This window comes from Ovis canadensis, chromosome 16 (assembly GCF_042477335.2).
Source record: "Ovis canadensis isolate MfBH-ARS-UI-01 breed Bighorn chromosome 16, ARS-UI_OviCan_v2, whole genome shotgun sequence".
Taxonomy (NCBI): Eukaryota; Metazoa; Chordata; class Mammalia; order Artiodactyla; family Bovidae; genus Ovis; species Ovis canadensis.
In genome coordinates, this window is record NC_091260.1 from 17,664,989 (window position 1) to 17,678,027 (window position 13,039).

The 13,039-nt window shown below is 48.9% G+C and overlaps 1 protein-coding gene across 1 annotated transcript in view; it reads left to right on the forward strand.

Annotated features, from left to right (window-relative positions):
* Positions 1-13,039, forward strand: part of ERGIC1 (endoplasmic reticulum-golgi intermediate compartment 1) — a 116,403-nt gene that overhangs the window by 41,905 nt on the left and 61,459 nt on the right. The window contains exon 2 of the mRNA XM_069555797.1: positions 11,623-11,684. Within this exon, the coding sequence (XP_069411898.1) occupies positions 11,623-11,684 (62 nt within the window). The remainder of the gene's footprint in view (positions 1-11,622; positions 11,685-13,039) is intronic.

Genomic DNA, 13,039 nt, shown 5'->3' on the forward strand with positions numbered 1-13,039 from the left:
AAACACTCTGAGAATTGCCTGGATGGCCGTCTTCCTCATCAGCTGACTTGACTTTCTTGCTCACCGTGGTGGCCCAGAACAGCACATCTTAGCACTTCTCAGACGTTTGGGAACCCAGGAACACACAGGCTGTGTTCTTTTCTGATTCTTTGGAAAGAATCAGAGATCCTTGTATCTAACACAAGACGTTAGACATCTTGAAACACATCCTTCCCGTGTTTCATTGTAGTTACCTGCGGATGTGCACGTTCGGATTCCAGGGTCCCTAAGGGGACGTCTGTTGTTTTCAGATCATAAGAGCAGGTTTTGTGTGAGGAGCTGTTGATTTCTGTTCTGTTTTGCTCCACACTGAGTGTAAGAGGCAGGTGTGATGCCTCTGGGAACGGGGTAGCTCCTTGGGCGTTACCGTGGGAGCACCACAAGGATAGTGCCACTCTGTCTTGTTGCCTTTCTCCTGTCTCCCTTGAACTCGGCACAGTAAATTAAGTCATAAGTTGAGGGTGGGAATTAAAAGAGAAGGGACCTGAACACAGATGCTTGGGATGTACCTGGATATCGGGCAGGAGAAGGAAAAGGAACAGACAGAGAAGATGCTGAAGATGCCGTGGTGCTTCAGGCTGCTGAGAGAAGGGCGAGATCCGAGAGGGCAAGGACCATCAGCTGGACTGGTGCAGAGGCAGTACTGAGCGGAGCCAATGGCGTCTGGCCCGTCGTGGCTCTTGGGTGATTTTAGCAATGGCAGGTAGAGAGAGTGGGTGAGGGGGGCAGGCTGCTGCGGGGTAAGGATCAGATGGAAGGTGAAATGTGAGGTTATTCTAGGTGAGCCGTTGAGAATGTACCACATCACACTGAGAGAGAGGTACAGAATAATGGGTTTTCTTTCTTTTTTTTTTTTTTTAAATACTAAGATCGGTCACTGGGTTCAGGTAATGGTAGCTGATCTGTCTGTTGTGAAATTTAGGTAATAAATGCCTGAATCCAACATCTCATCAGAGGAAGCACAGTGATGGCTTTCCACTTCTATCAGTTCTTCCACATTATTCTTTCAGTTTATTCTATAAAATAGGGCTTTTCCTCATCAGCTATTTGGTCTCCTAGAAATACATTGTGTACACCAAACAAAAAAAACCCAGAATAAATGCTTTCCCGTTATTTACCAGTTTTCAGAATAATGACTTGCATCTTCAAAGGTATCTAAAGAGGCTTTTTGTTTGTGTGTTTTTTGAAGTATTTTTATGAACTCATAGATTGCTTAGTGTATTTGATGGGTTTCGGTCATGGCTATGATGGAAAAGTTTTTTCTATTAATAGCAGTTTTATTGAGGTGTAATTGACATACAGTAAACTTCACTTGCATGAAGCGTACAGCTTGAGAAAACTGATATACGTGTACACCCATGAGATGGAATCGTACCACAGTTGCTTCCATTCAGCATAGCTGTTTTGGGAATCGTCCGTACTGTCGTCTGTGTCGATGTCATACCTTTTTACTGCTGATAATATTCCATTGTGTGGCTGTTCCGTCTATCCATTTGCCTGTTGATAGATAATTTGGGCTGTTTCCAGTTTGTGACTATTACAAATTAAGCTTCTATGAATATTCATATACGTGTCTTTGGGAATATACTTTTGTTTCTCTTGGGTAAATGCCTGGAATTTACCCAGGCATTTAGGAGTGGGATGGCTGGATCAGATGGTAAGTATATATTTAACATTTTCAGAAACTGCCAAACTCTGTTCCCTAATGGTTGTACTGTGCATTTCACCAGCAGTGTCTGAGAGTTCCAGGTGCTCCATATCCTCACCAACACTTGGTGCGACCAGTCTTTACCGTTTCAGCCATTCTAATAGGTATAGGGTGGTATCTCTGTGGTTTTAATTTGCATTTCCCCAGTGTCTTTGATATATTAGCATCATTTCATTTGTTATTCACCATCAGTAAATCTCTGATGAAATGCCTGTTTAAATGTTCAAATTTTTGCCCATAGTTTTAATGGGTTGTTTTCTTATTCCTGTGTTTTGAGTTCTTTATATTGAATATAAATCCTTTCACAGATATGTGATTCACACGTTTTTCCTAGTCCATAGCGTATCTTTTCATTCCTTTAACAATGCCTTTTGAAGAGTGGAGGTTTTTCATCTTGATGAGGCCTTATCTATATGTTTTTTCTTTCATAGAGCATGTTTTTGGTGTTTTTACCTAAAGTCTTCACCTAACCTAAGAGTGCTGAGATTTTCTCCCATGTTTATAGTTTATAGTAAGTCTGGAAGTCGGAGTCAACTTCGTTCTTTTTCATAGTTGTTTTGGTTATTGTAAGACCTGTGCATTTCTGTGTGAATCTTAGAATCATTTTGCCAGATTCTACAAAAGTGCCTGCTGGAATGTTTTTCTCGGAATTGAGTTGATTCCATATCAATTTGGGGGGAAATGCCATCTTAACAGTACTGAGTCTTCTGACCCGTTGACGCAGTCATGTATTACTCTGCTCACGTCTTCGATTTTCTCAGCAGTGTTTCATTGTGTTCAGTATGTGGGTCTTGCACTACTTTTGCTGTATTTATCCCAAATATTTAATATATTTTATGTATCTCCTAAGAATAATAGAAGTAACCATTTTTTGTTAGCTTTTGGTTACAGCTCCTATTGTTCCTTTTCAAAGATAATAAGCAAGGATGTCGATTTATTTTTATCACCAGCCTCCGCTTTATGGATGGTTTGTAGTTTATGAACTCGTCCCACTGGATGGACATTTGAATGGTCTCCAGTTGTTTGCTATGACAGACGGTGTAACGGTGAACAACCCTGTGCCTACGTCATTTTATATTTTCCCCTGGAGTTTACTGAATGCCATTAATGGGCCGAGCCCTGCACAACCCACGGGAGATTCAAGAACAAATCTGGGGAACGCATGTAAGAATTAAAGATATTAAAATTTAAAAAATAAAAAACTAAAAATAAAATAAAATAAAACCACTTAGATAGCAAAAAAAAAAAAAAAAAAAAGAACAAATCTGACCGTCCCAGCTCAGCAGGAGCAGAAGACCCTGCAGCCATCTCGGAGCTGTGCCAAGAGTGCATATGCCCACAGAGCCCCAGGAAGACGGGGTTGGGGGGGTTGGCGCCTTGAGAGGTGCCTTCTGGAAGCTCAGCAGTCAGACTTATTCCTCTTTCTCCTTGGCTAGGGCTCGGTGGTCAGAGAGGATATTCTGAGACAGGAGACGTCACAGGTGGAGGCAGTTGGCTCTAGGACGCCACCCTGCAGATAGGTAACCTCCATGTGGGCACTGAGATTGAGGGAGAGAGCCACAGTGGGTGGGCTGTGGATGTGTGTGTTTTAGTACCTCATACACAGAGCATCATCACCCAGCCACCCCGCAGGCACAGGCCTCTACCCCTCCGGTTCCCGGCCTGCCACCCTGTTGCAGGCAGGCACAGGTTGCAGTGGACAGAGCCGAGGTCCTGGAGCCAGGCTGCAGCAGTTTGAATCCTGGCCCGGAATCCGGGGCCAGGAGAATGGGAAGAATGCTGGTGTCCACTGACCAGGGCTGTGCAAAGGACGTGAGCTAATACAGGCACAGGCCAAGGCCAGGTGCACAGTGATCGTCACAATGGGGATGGCAGCAGTGTCGGTGTGACGGTTCTTGCTATTGTTATCCCCCCTCTAAGCTCCTCCAGTGGGGCTGGAGAGGCAGACTTTTTCCTCTTCCTTTTGCCAGAGGGAGGTGTGGTGTGTGAGCTCAGAGTGGTATATAGTTTGAATGTCAAGGACAGGATCTGCGGACTGGCAGGCAGAGTGGTGAGAATGATCCTAGATGTCATTAGAGCTAATGCTCGCGTGGTTCTGTCCCAACCGTGCTCAGCTCTGGCGTGTCCACGCACCTCTGTATGCCCTTCAGCACACACGTGTGGCACGCACATGCCAGTGGTTCTCAGTAAGGTGGAGGAGATGACTAAGTGAACCAATAAGCAGTTTTCACCCAGCTCCCTGAGCCTCACTGAGGGCTCTGATGAGCTGGTGGGCAAGGGTGAGCAGCCAAAGAACCCACTAAAAGCCTTGCTGCCTATTTTTGGGACAAGTGACCCACCACTTCCAATGACTTGCTCCTAAGTGGCGTCTAGTTTCATTAGGCCATGGAAACAGTGACATCACGAGCGCCTGCCTGGTGACCGCCCACACATGGCGAACCACAGGGCGCTCTGAGATTTGTCTTCAGGAACAGGGGAGAAGTCAGGTCCCAAGCAGCAAAAGTTAAAATAGCAGGAGCTGAGGCATTCTGCTATGAAAAGAAATTACAGAAGAAATCCATTAGTCAGAGATTTCCAGCGGCTGTTTCCTTGCTTGGGAGCGGGAGAAGACTGATGCCTGTTTATTTTGGGTGAGGTTATACAGCCGTCCCTCACTCTGTAGGCTGGAGGTGGCCTGCACAGTGAATTTCCTGTTAAGTAAATCCTATGTCCTCATCAGCTTCTAGTTCTGATGTTGATGTGTGTTTCATTCTAAGGAATTTGTCTGATCCTAAAGTGTAATGAAGTTGGAGGCATGGATCCAACAACTTTTTTCTTTCTTTTTGATTCAGTGATACTTGTACTTCGTTGCTGTTGTTCAGTTGCTGAGTTGTGTCCAGCTCCTTGTAACCCCATGGGCTGTGGCACGCCAGGCTCCTCCATCCCCCACCATCTCCTGGAGTTTGCTTAAATTCATGTCCATTGAGTCAGTGATGCTATCTAACCATCTCATCCTCTGCTGCCCCCTTCTCCTCCTGCCCAGCACCAGGGTCCTTTCCAGTGAGTTAGCTCTTTGCATCAGGTGGCCAAAGGATTGGAGCTTCAGCTTCAGCAACAGTTCTTCCAGTGAATCAGGACTGATTTCCTTTAGGATGGACTGGTTGGATTTTGGCGTCCACAGGATTCTTAAGAGTCTTCTCCACTTACTCTTCCCCCCCGCTTTTTTTTTCCACTTACTCTTACTGCACCTTTATAAGGAGTCACAAATCCAGGTGGACTTTATTTTTTCCCTGTGGTTTCCTTTGTCTGGTTCTCTCCAAGTGTGCTTTCTCAGACACAGGGTGAAAAAGGACAGGGAGAGACTACTTAGTCCAGATTCCTGATCTCCATGGAGGTGATCAAGGCCCTGGCCGTGACATCACCCAGCCGGAGCAGAGGCAACTGGAGGCGTCTCTGTGGAGAGAACCCAGGCCCGGTGGGAAATGAGCTTCCCACTGCCTGTTGCTTTGCCTACAAAAGGGTTTCTCAGCTTCAGCACCATGGACACTGGGGGACTGTATCCTTTGTTGTGGGCTTCCCAGGTGGCGCTAGGGATAAACAACCCACCTGCCATTGCAGGAGACGTAAGAGACATGGGTTCAATCCCTGGGTTGAGAAGATCCCCTGGAGGAGGGCATGGCAGCCCACTCCAGTACTCTTGTCTGGAGAATCTCATGGAGAGAGGAGCCTGGCGGGCTCCAGTCCGTGGGGTCGCAGAGAGTCAGACATGACTGAAGCGACTAAGCACTCACACATGCACACCCTTTGCTGTGGGGCCCCCTGTGCATTGTAGGGCTGAAGGATGCATTAGCAACCCTGAGCTCTACCCGCTGGGTACCACCCACTCCCCAGGGTGACAACCAAAAATATCTCCAGACGTTGCTAAATGTCCCCTGGGGGGCCAAAATTGCACCTGGTTGAAAGTCACCAGCATGTGACATTTCAAGAGCATGAGATAACAAGGATTTCACGAGTTTTTTATTAGCTTGTTTTTGTTTTAAATACTCTGAGTTTAATTATACTTTACATTGGGCAAGTCACTCCTTGGAGCTTCTGCTTTCTCTCCTGTGAAATGAACGGGTTGGACACAGTGATCTCAGCATACCCTCTAGACCCCACAGCAGAACGTGGTGAAGCCATAGGGTTCCTGTGTTTGGGTCCTGTCCCAGCAGGTGACAGATGTCTAGTCTACCTGGCTCCAGGCACTGCTCCCATTCTCCTGGCACCTAAGCTTAGTCTTTCTTAAGTTCAGTTGATTATATTCTTGCTTTCATTTAAGCCCATTTTGCCTGATTTATAAGTGAAAATTTCCAAATACAGTCCAAGGAACCCCTGAGGACATATCCCCACCATCCATTTCATCTTAATCTTATTTGGAAGGCCAGCCAGTGGACCTTATCTTTGTGTAGACTCATCCATTGACTCATTCGTTCAGGTCAGTTCCCCAAGGGCCTGCATTGGGCAGAACTGAGCAGCAAGGAAGCCCTGGTTTTTTTCCTGGAGAAACTCACAGTCTGGGGGGAGAGCAGGGGCAGGGAAAGAGCTTTTTTGTTTTTTGTTTTTTTGATGAACATCAAGAATCCATCCTTGGGCTTTCTCTATTTAAGATTAAGCAATTCTAGTTCTTTAATCTTTCTTGCTAAGAAATATTTTCTACCCAAATGGTCCTAGTTATCCCCACATCATTGGGAAAAGCAGCAACAATGTAAATTAGGCCTGGATTCAGATCCATGCCGGGACACTTTATAGATGTGAGAGCTTGGCCAAGTCAGCGGCCTCTGACTCTCATCTGTAAAATGGACTGACAATCCCCAGCTCACACGTGGGCTGGGGGAGTTAGATGAGAACATGCCAGTCCAGGGCCCAGCACGAGCCCAGCCCGTGTGAAGTGGGCACGAAGCGTCCCTTCCCCTCTGCCCATTTTTCTTTACTCTTTACTCTCCATTCTCTTAACAGTGGGTGGCCGCAGCTAAGCACATCACCGCATGCCCCAGAGAGGGACTGACTAATGGGAGCCGGAGAGGACGGCTCACTTCCTCATCTGTCACATGCCTGGGCTCTCACCAGCCTCCCAGGGGCCTGTTTTCTTAGTGCCATTCACTGCTGACTCACTTGGCTTGTGGTCAGCTCTGAACCCAGAGTCTTTTTCAGCTCTCTCTCTTTACCCTGCCACCACTCCCCAGCCTGGGATTTGTGGTGTGGGAATGGAATCATTGTCAAAGAACATTCTATTTAGTTGACCCTTCTCAGGGAGCCAACAGCGTCGTTAGACTGACAGTTTCACCAGGGCAGGGGCCACATCTACTGACCGCTCTCATTTTCTACCAGCTAGAGCACTGCTGTTCCAGATTTAGTGACATTCACTCAGTTTGTGTCTGACTCTTTGCAACCCCATGGACTGTATAGAATTCTCCAGGCCAGAATACTGGAGTGGGTAGCTGTTCTCTTTTCCAGGGGATCTTCCCAACCCAGGGATTGAACCCAGGTCTCCCGCATTGCAGCTGGATTCTTTACCAGCTGAGGCACCAGGGAAGTCCAAGAATACTGGAGTGGGTAGCCTATCCCTTCTCCAGTGGATCTTCCCAACCCAGGAATCAAATCGGGGTCTCCTGCATTGCAGGCAGATTCTTTACCAGCTGAGCTACCCGGGAAGCCCTAGGTACTTAGTTGAGCAAAGGAATGTATTTTGAACTGTTCCCTGTCTTCCAGGAGATTGCCACGTGTTCTGGGACAGCGTCTTTAGAAAAGCAAATAAGTGAAAACTTGAGAGTTTAAGGTGACCAATAAATGGGCTGTAAACTGAGTCCCACAAGCACAGGCAGTGGAAGGACAGTGGCCTGTGAACCCAGACTTGGGTTTGTGTTCCAGCTCTGCTAATCGTTAGCTTGCTGCCTTTAAGCAAGTTGCCTTTGGCTGAGCCTCAGTTTTCTTCCTGGAAAAATGGGATGTCAATATCTCAGAGTTATTGAGAACTAAATACAAGTGTCTATGGGAGCCCGGCCAGCGGGAGAAGCCGGTGCTCTTGGTTCTGTGTTGTTCACTCTCTCTAAAGCACCTCTCGTGTGTGACTGCCGCTGCCTTCTGTAGTTGATGCAAGCCTCACCTCTCCTCTCCGACCTTTGTTCACTCAGCCTTTGTCTCCCCTCCCTCCCCCGACAAAGATGGGCTCTACCTGACATTCGGCACACTTGGCCAACGTTTGTTTAAGCCAGCGTGACCAACCATATACAAAGAAGCGGACTGAGTGGGAGTTTTACACGGAATCTCCCCCTTAAGCTTTAAATGTCTTTTTCATTAAATGTTTTTTTTTAGCTTTTCATTTTGAAATAATTGCAGACTTGCAAAAAAAAAAATTGCAAAAATAATACCAAGACTTCCCATATACCCTTTACCCAGGCTTCCTTAAATGTTAACATCTTATATAACCAAACCATTTTCAAAACCAGGGAAAGCACACTCTACCATCCTGTTAACTAATCTGCAGTTCCTATTCAAGTGCCATCGGTTGTCCCGCTGACGTCCTTTTTCTGACCCAGGACGTTCCGTGGGATTTAGTTGTCATGTCTCTCTGGTCTCTGCCTCTGGCTGCTCCTTACGCTTCACTTGCCTCCGCATCCTTGATACTTGAGACAGATGCTGCTGACCAGTCATGGTGCATCATGACCCTGAGTTTGGATTTGTTTAATGTCTTCTTGTGATTCGTCTGCAGCTGTGCGTTTTGAGCAAGCTCCCCACGGGTGGAATGGGGTGACCTCCCCAGTGCGTCATGTCAGGAGGCACATGGCCTGTCTGCCTACTGGTGACACTCATTTTGGTCACTTGATTAAGATGATGTCTGCTGAGTTTCTCCTCTGTCAAGTTACTCTTTTCCCCTCGATGATTAATAAAGATTTTGTGGGGGAGGTACTTAGAAGGTATGTGAGTATCTTGTTCCTCATCAGACTTTTGGTTTACTTATTTCTTTACATCTATGTAGATCTGTGGCTTCATTTTATCTAATGGGTTGTAGCATTTTACTTCTAACATTGCCCCTTTGGCCAGTGGGAGCCCCTTTAAGCTGGCTTCTTTTTATTTATGTATTTATTTATTTTAATTGGAGGCTAATTACTTTACAATTTTGTAGTGGTTTTTGCCTAAGCTGGCTTCTTGTCCTTTTATTGCATCTCATCATTCTTTCTTGCTTTCTGGCATAAGAAGATACTCCCAAGTTCATCTTGCATTTTCCTTATCCAAATCAGCTATTTCTCCAAGGAGCTGGTTCCTTCTGGTAAAGAATGGTATTTAGAAACCAGGGCTTGAGGGCTCGATGTGCTCATTGCCATCTGCCTGTCACTTGTCATTGTTCCTGTACCCTCTCTACAGAATGAGTAGGAAAAAATACATATGTGATGTGTATTTGTGCATGAATCTCTCTCTGTTTGTGTCTGCTGAAAACCATGCATTCACAGCAATACCTTCATTTCCACTGTGACACCGCAGGGTTTATTCTACGTTTTTCTCCTATGTTATGTCCCTTCTCCAACAGTGAGGCGCCTGGCCCCCGTTGTCCTTACTGTATGTATAAACTTGATCAGCTCCCCCGTATGTGACGATCTCCCGTCTCTCTCTCTCATCCCTCTCTGGTTCTGACAGTCTGCTCTAGACCACCTCCACCTCCTCACTCTGAGTGGCCTCTGACTTCCCATAAAACTCCCAGTTCTGTTGTTTCTTTTTTTTTTTCAGTTCTACCAGTTTATTGCAACCAACCCACCTCCCTCCCCCCTCATGCTCACTCATGCAGCCCCAGGGACTGCAGCCCGCCTGGCTCCTCTGTCCATGGACTTTGCCAGGCAAGAATACTGGAGTGGGTTGCCATTTCCTTCTCCAAAACTTCCAGTTTTGAAATGGTGCCTCATATATCATTTATACCATGAGGCCCGTTTCTGACTGTGCCCTGGCATTAACTGGACCAGGAAGCTGGCTTCTAGGGCCCTCCTGCCTCTGCAGCACACTAGAGCCTGTCCTCTCCTTGGCCTCTGCTCTCGCTGTGATCACTGCCTGGACCAGCACCTGCCCTTTTCTCCCATCCTCCTGCTGTGTTCAGACGTCACTTCTTGCAGGAAGCTTCAAGGTCGCCCTGGGTGCCCTCTGTGGGCTCCTTCACCCTGTGATGAAGCACCACTGTGTTCTCCTTTTGTGTCCTCCTTTGTCTCTGCTGCTTAACTGTAGGTGCGCAGAGCCAAGGGCCAGTTTTATCTCCATGTCCCTAGTACGTGAAGGAGGGGTAGTGCACAGTAGGTATTCGTAAGTGAGTGTCAAAGAAGCATTCATCATAGTCATAGCAAATACTCATAGAGCACTTTTAGGTTCCAGGCATGCTCTAAATGCTTCGTATTATGCACCAAGTCATTTGGTCCTAATCTCTATGCTGTGAGATGGTTACTATTGTCCTCATTTTGCAGACAAGGAAACTAAGGCACAGAGAGGTTTGGTGAGGCACCCAAGGTCACAGTCACATTTGAGCCCTGGCAGGCTCACTCCCCAGTACCTGCGCTCTCCCCTCTAACCTGCCTCCCACAAGTAAAAGGGGCAGCATTTTCAGAATTAGGGAGGTGATAATTGAGTCACGTGAGGCCCCCCTCCCTCCTGACCATAGCAGCCCCACTTTGAGTGCCCTCTGGGGCCCAAGCACTGGTGACTGGTGGCTGAGCAGGTAGGGGAGAAAGTGATACCTTTTAGCTCTGCAGGCCACAGGAATGTTTTCTCCCTCTAGGTCTTGGGAAACCAAGCACCTTTCACGTGTAATTAGAGTGAGTGCCCAGGAGGCAAGTATGCGGTCTTGGGCAAGATTTCTAAGTCACTGCACTGGGATTGCCAGGGCACTAAGCTTGTTTCCCAATCGCCCAGGGAGAAACCACCAGGAGCCCTTCGGCCCTGGGGGATGGAGCAGCCAGCCTCTCTGCTGGGAGTGGTGCATGTCAGTGCCTCTCGGTAACTGAGCAGGGTAGCTGAGCAGGGTAGCTGAGCATGGTCTCGTGGTCGCAGCCCCATTTTTACAGAAAAGGAAACTGAGGCTCAGAGAGCTGACATCATTTGCTTGACATCACACAGCAAGGAAGAAGACCAAGCAAGATTTGAAACCAGGGCACCTCTGATTCTAGGGCCTGAACTCTTAAAAACAACTGGCCATGTCTGCCTGACTCTAGAGTCCCCACTTTGACCCCCCCAGCTCCCGTCTGCTCTGGTGGGATCCCTGTGAAGGAAAGGCACGTGCTCTGCCTCTGGGCAGAGACCCCCAGTCGCGGGAGCCAGCGCTGTCACGAGCTGATGTCGGCCTGGACAGGATTTTCTGTTAACCTCCTGCCTTGGAGTTCAGGAGACTCTGCCACAAGGAGCCCGCAGGAGCCCAGGAAGAGGGGAGTGGGAACGGGAGGAGGTGGAGGCAGGAAGGGGAAGAGGGGGCGGGGAGGTGACGCCAGGCCAGAAGGCAGCCGTCAGAGGACTCAGGAAGGACTACATTCCCCTGTTCCCTCGGCGTCAGCACTCCCCCGGCTCAGTTCACTCCCCCCGACGCTTGCTGAGGACGTGCTGTGCCCCAGGCCCGGGCGAGAGGCTGGGGGTGCAGCTGGGACAACACCTAAGGACACACTCTGATGGGGGCAAGACCAGCCAAGAGCCATAGGCATCTGAGGGGTCCTGGCCGTCTGCCTCGGGCTGATAAGTTGTGACTAGGGAGGTGTGGGGGCTGAGAGGGGTCCTTCAGGCCTCTTGGAGGAGCTGGTTCTGGGAAGGTTCTGGGAAGAGCCAGCGCTGTTCCCCCCACTGCCTGGCACCTGTGCCCTGCGCCCGCCTCACTCCGTCCCCTCTGCTCTCCGCAGGTTTGACATCTACAGGAAGGTGCCCAAGGACCTCACACAGCCAACGTACACCGGCGCCATCAGTGAGTAGCCCCCCGCGCGCCCTCGCGCCACCCTCCATACCAGTGCCCACTCACCTCCTGCAGAAACGCTGGGCTGGGGAGGGAGATGGGGAGACAGGCAGAGGGAAGAAAGGACGGGCATCCTGCCGGGCCCTGTGTCTAGTCAGTCCTTCAGCCCAGCCATGTCCTTGCTGTAACCCCACAAAGCATAGCATCACCTGTTTCTGGAAGGAGACACCAGAAATCATCATGGGTGGCTGCCCCTGGGAGGGGAACTGGGGCCTGGGGGTTGGAGGACAGCCGACTTTTCTCTCCACACCTTTCGGACTATGTGAGTTTTTGATGTAAGGATGTTTCTATCCCTTTAAAAAAGTAACCATCTCTCACAGATTTCGGCTTCTGACTGCCAGTCTTGGATCCAGGCTCCCGGGAGAAATGGCTGATAGCAGGGCTGGGGCAAGAAGTGTACAAAATAAACCTGGACTCCTTGTGCAGAAAAGTGAAAAAACTGCACAGAGGGGGAAGAAAAGGGTGGGGGCATGTCACCAGGCCCAGGAGCCAACCTGAAAGAGGGCAAAGCCCAACCTGGGGCAGTTTGAGTAACACAGTACATAATGGTGTGGACTTCCCTGCTGATCCTGTGGTTAAGGATCTGCCTGGCAACGCAGGGGACATGGCTCGACGCCTGGTCTGGGATAACTCCGCATGCTACGGAGCACCCAAGCCCACGCACCTCAGCTACGGAGCCCGTGTGCCAAAGCTAAAGAGAAGGCACCACACTGAGAAGCCTCTGCACTGCGCCTAGAGAATAGCCTCCACTCCCTGCAACGAGAAAGCCCGCGTGCAGCAATGAAGACCCAGCATAGCCATAAATAAAGGAAATAAAAATAACTACACTGTTGGCCTATTGCCAAAGAACTAAGAAAACGGTCCTTGAGTCTGGAGTGATCTAAATAAGTGGGGGAGAAAGGATGGATCTTCCTCATAGAGGAATTCTAAATGATATATATGAACATACCCCCTTCCGGGAGGTACAAATCAACGCTCCTCTCCTGGAGTGCGGGCTAGTGACTCGCTATTAAAGAGGACAGAAGGGAAAGGAAATAGTGACTATGGCAGAGACATCCAGAGGCGGCCCCCTGACTGAGTGACGAACGGTAGCATCAGCCAGTGAGGGAGAGGTCACGTGGATGTCGTCCACCCAGCCCCCACCGTGGGGTGTGATGGGAAGAGCACCTCACCTCAGTGGGATCTTCCCCCCCAAAGCACAAGCTGGTGCAGTCATGGGAAAGCAGCAGACCCCTCCCGCAACCCAGCCTGGGGGACTCTGCAGGACACCTGGCCAGCACCCTCCAAAAGTGGCAAGGTCTTGGCAA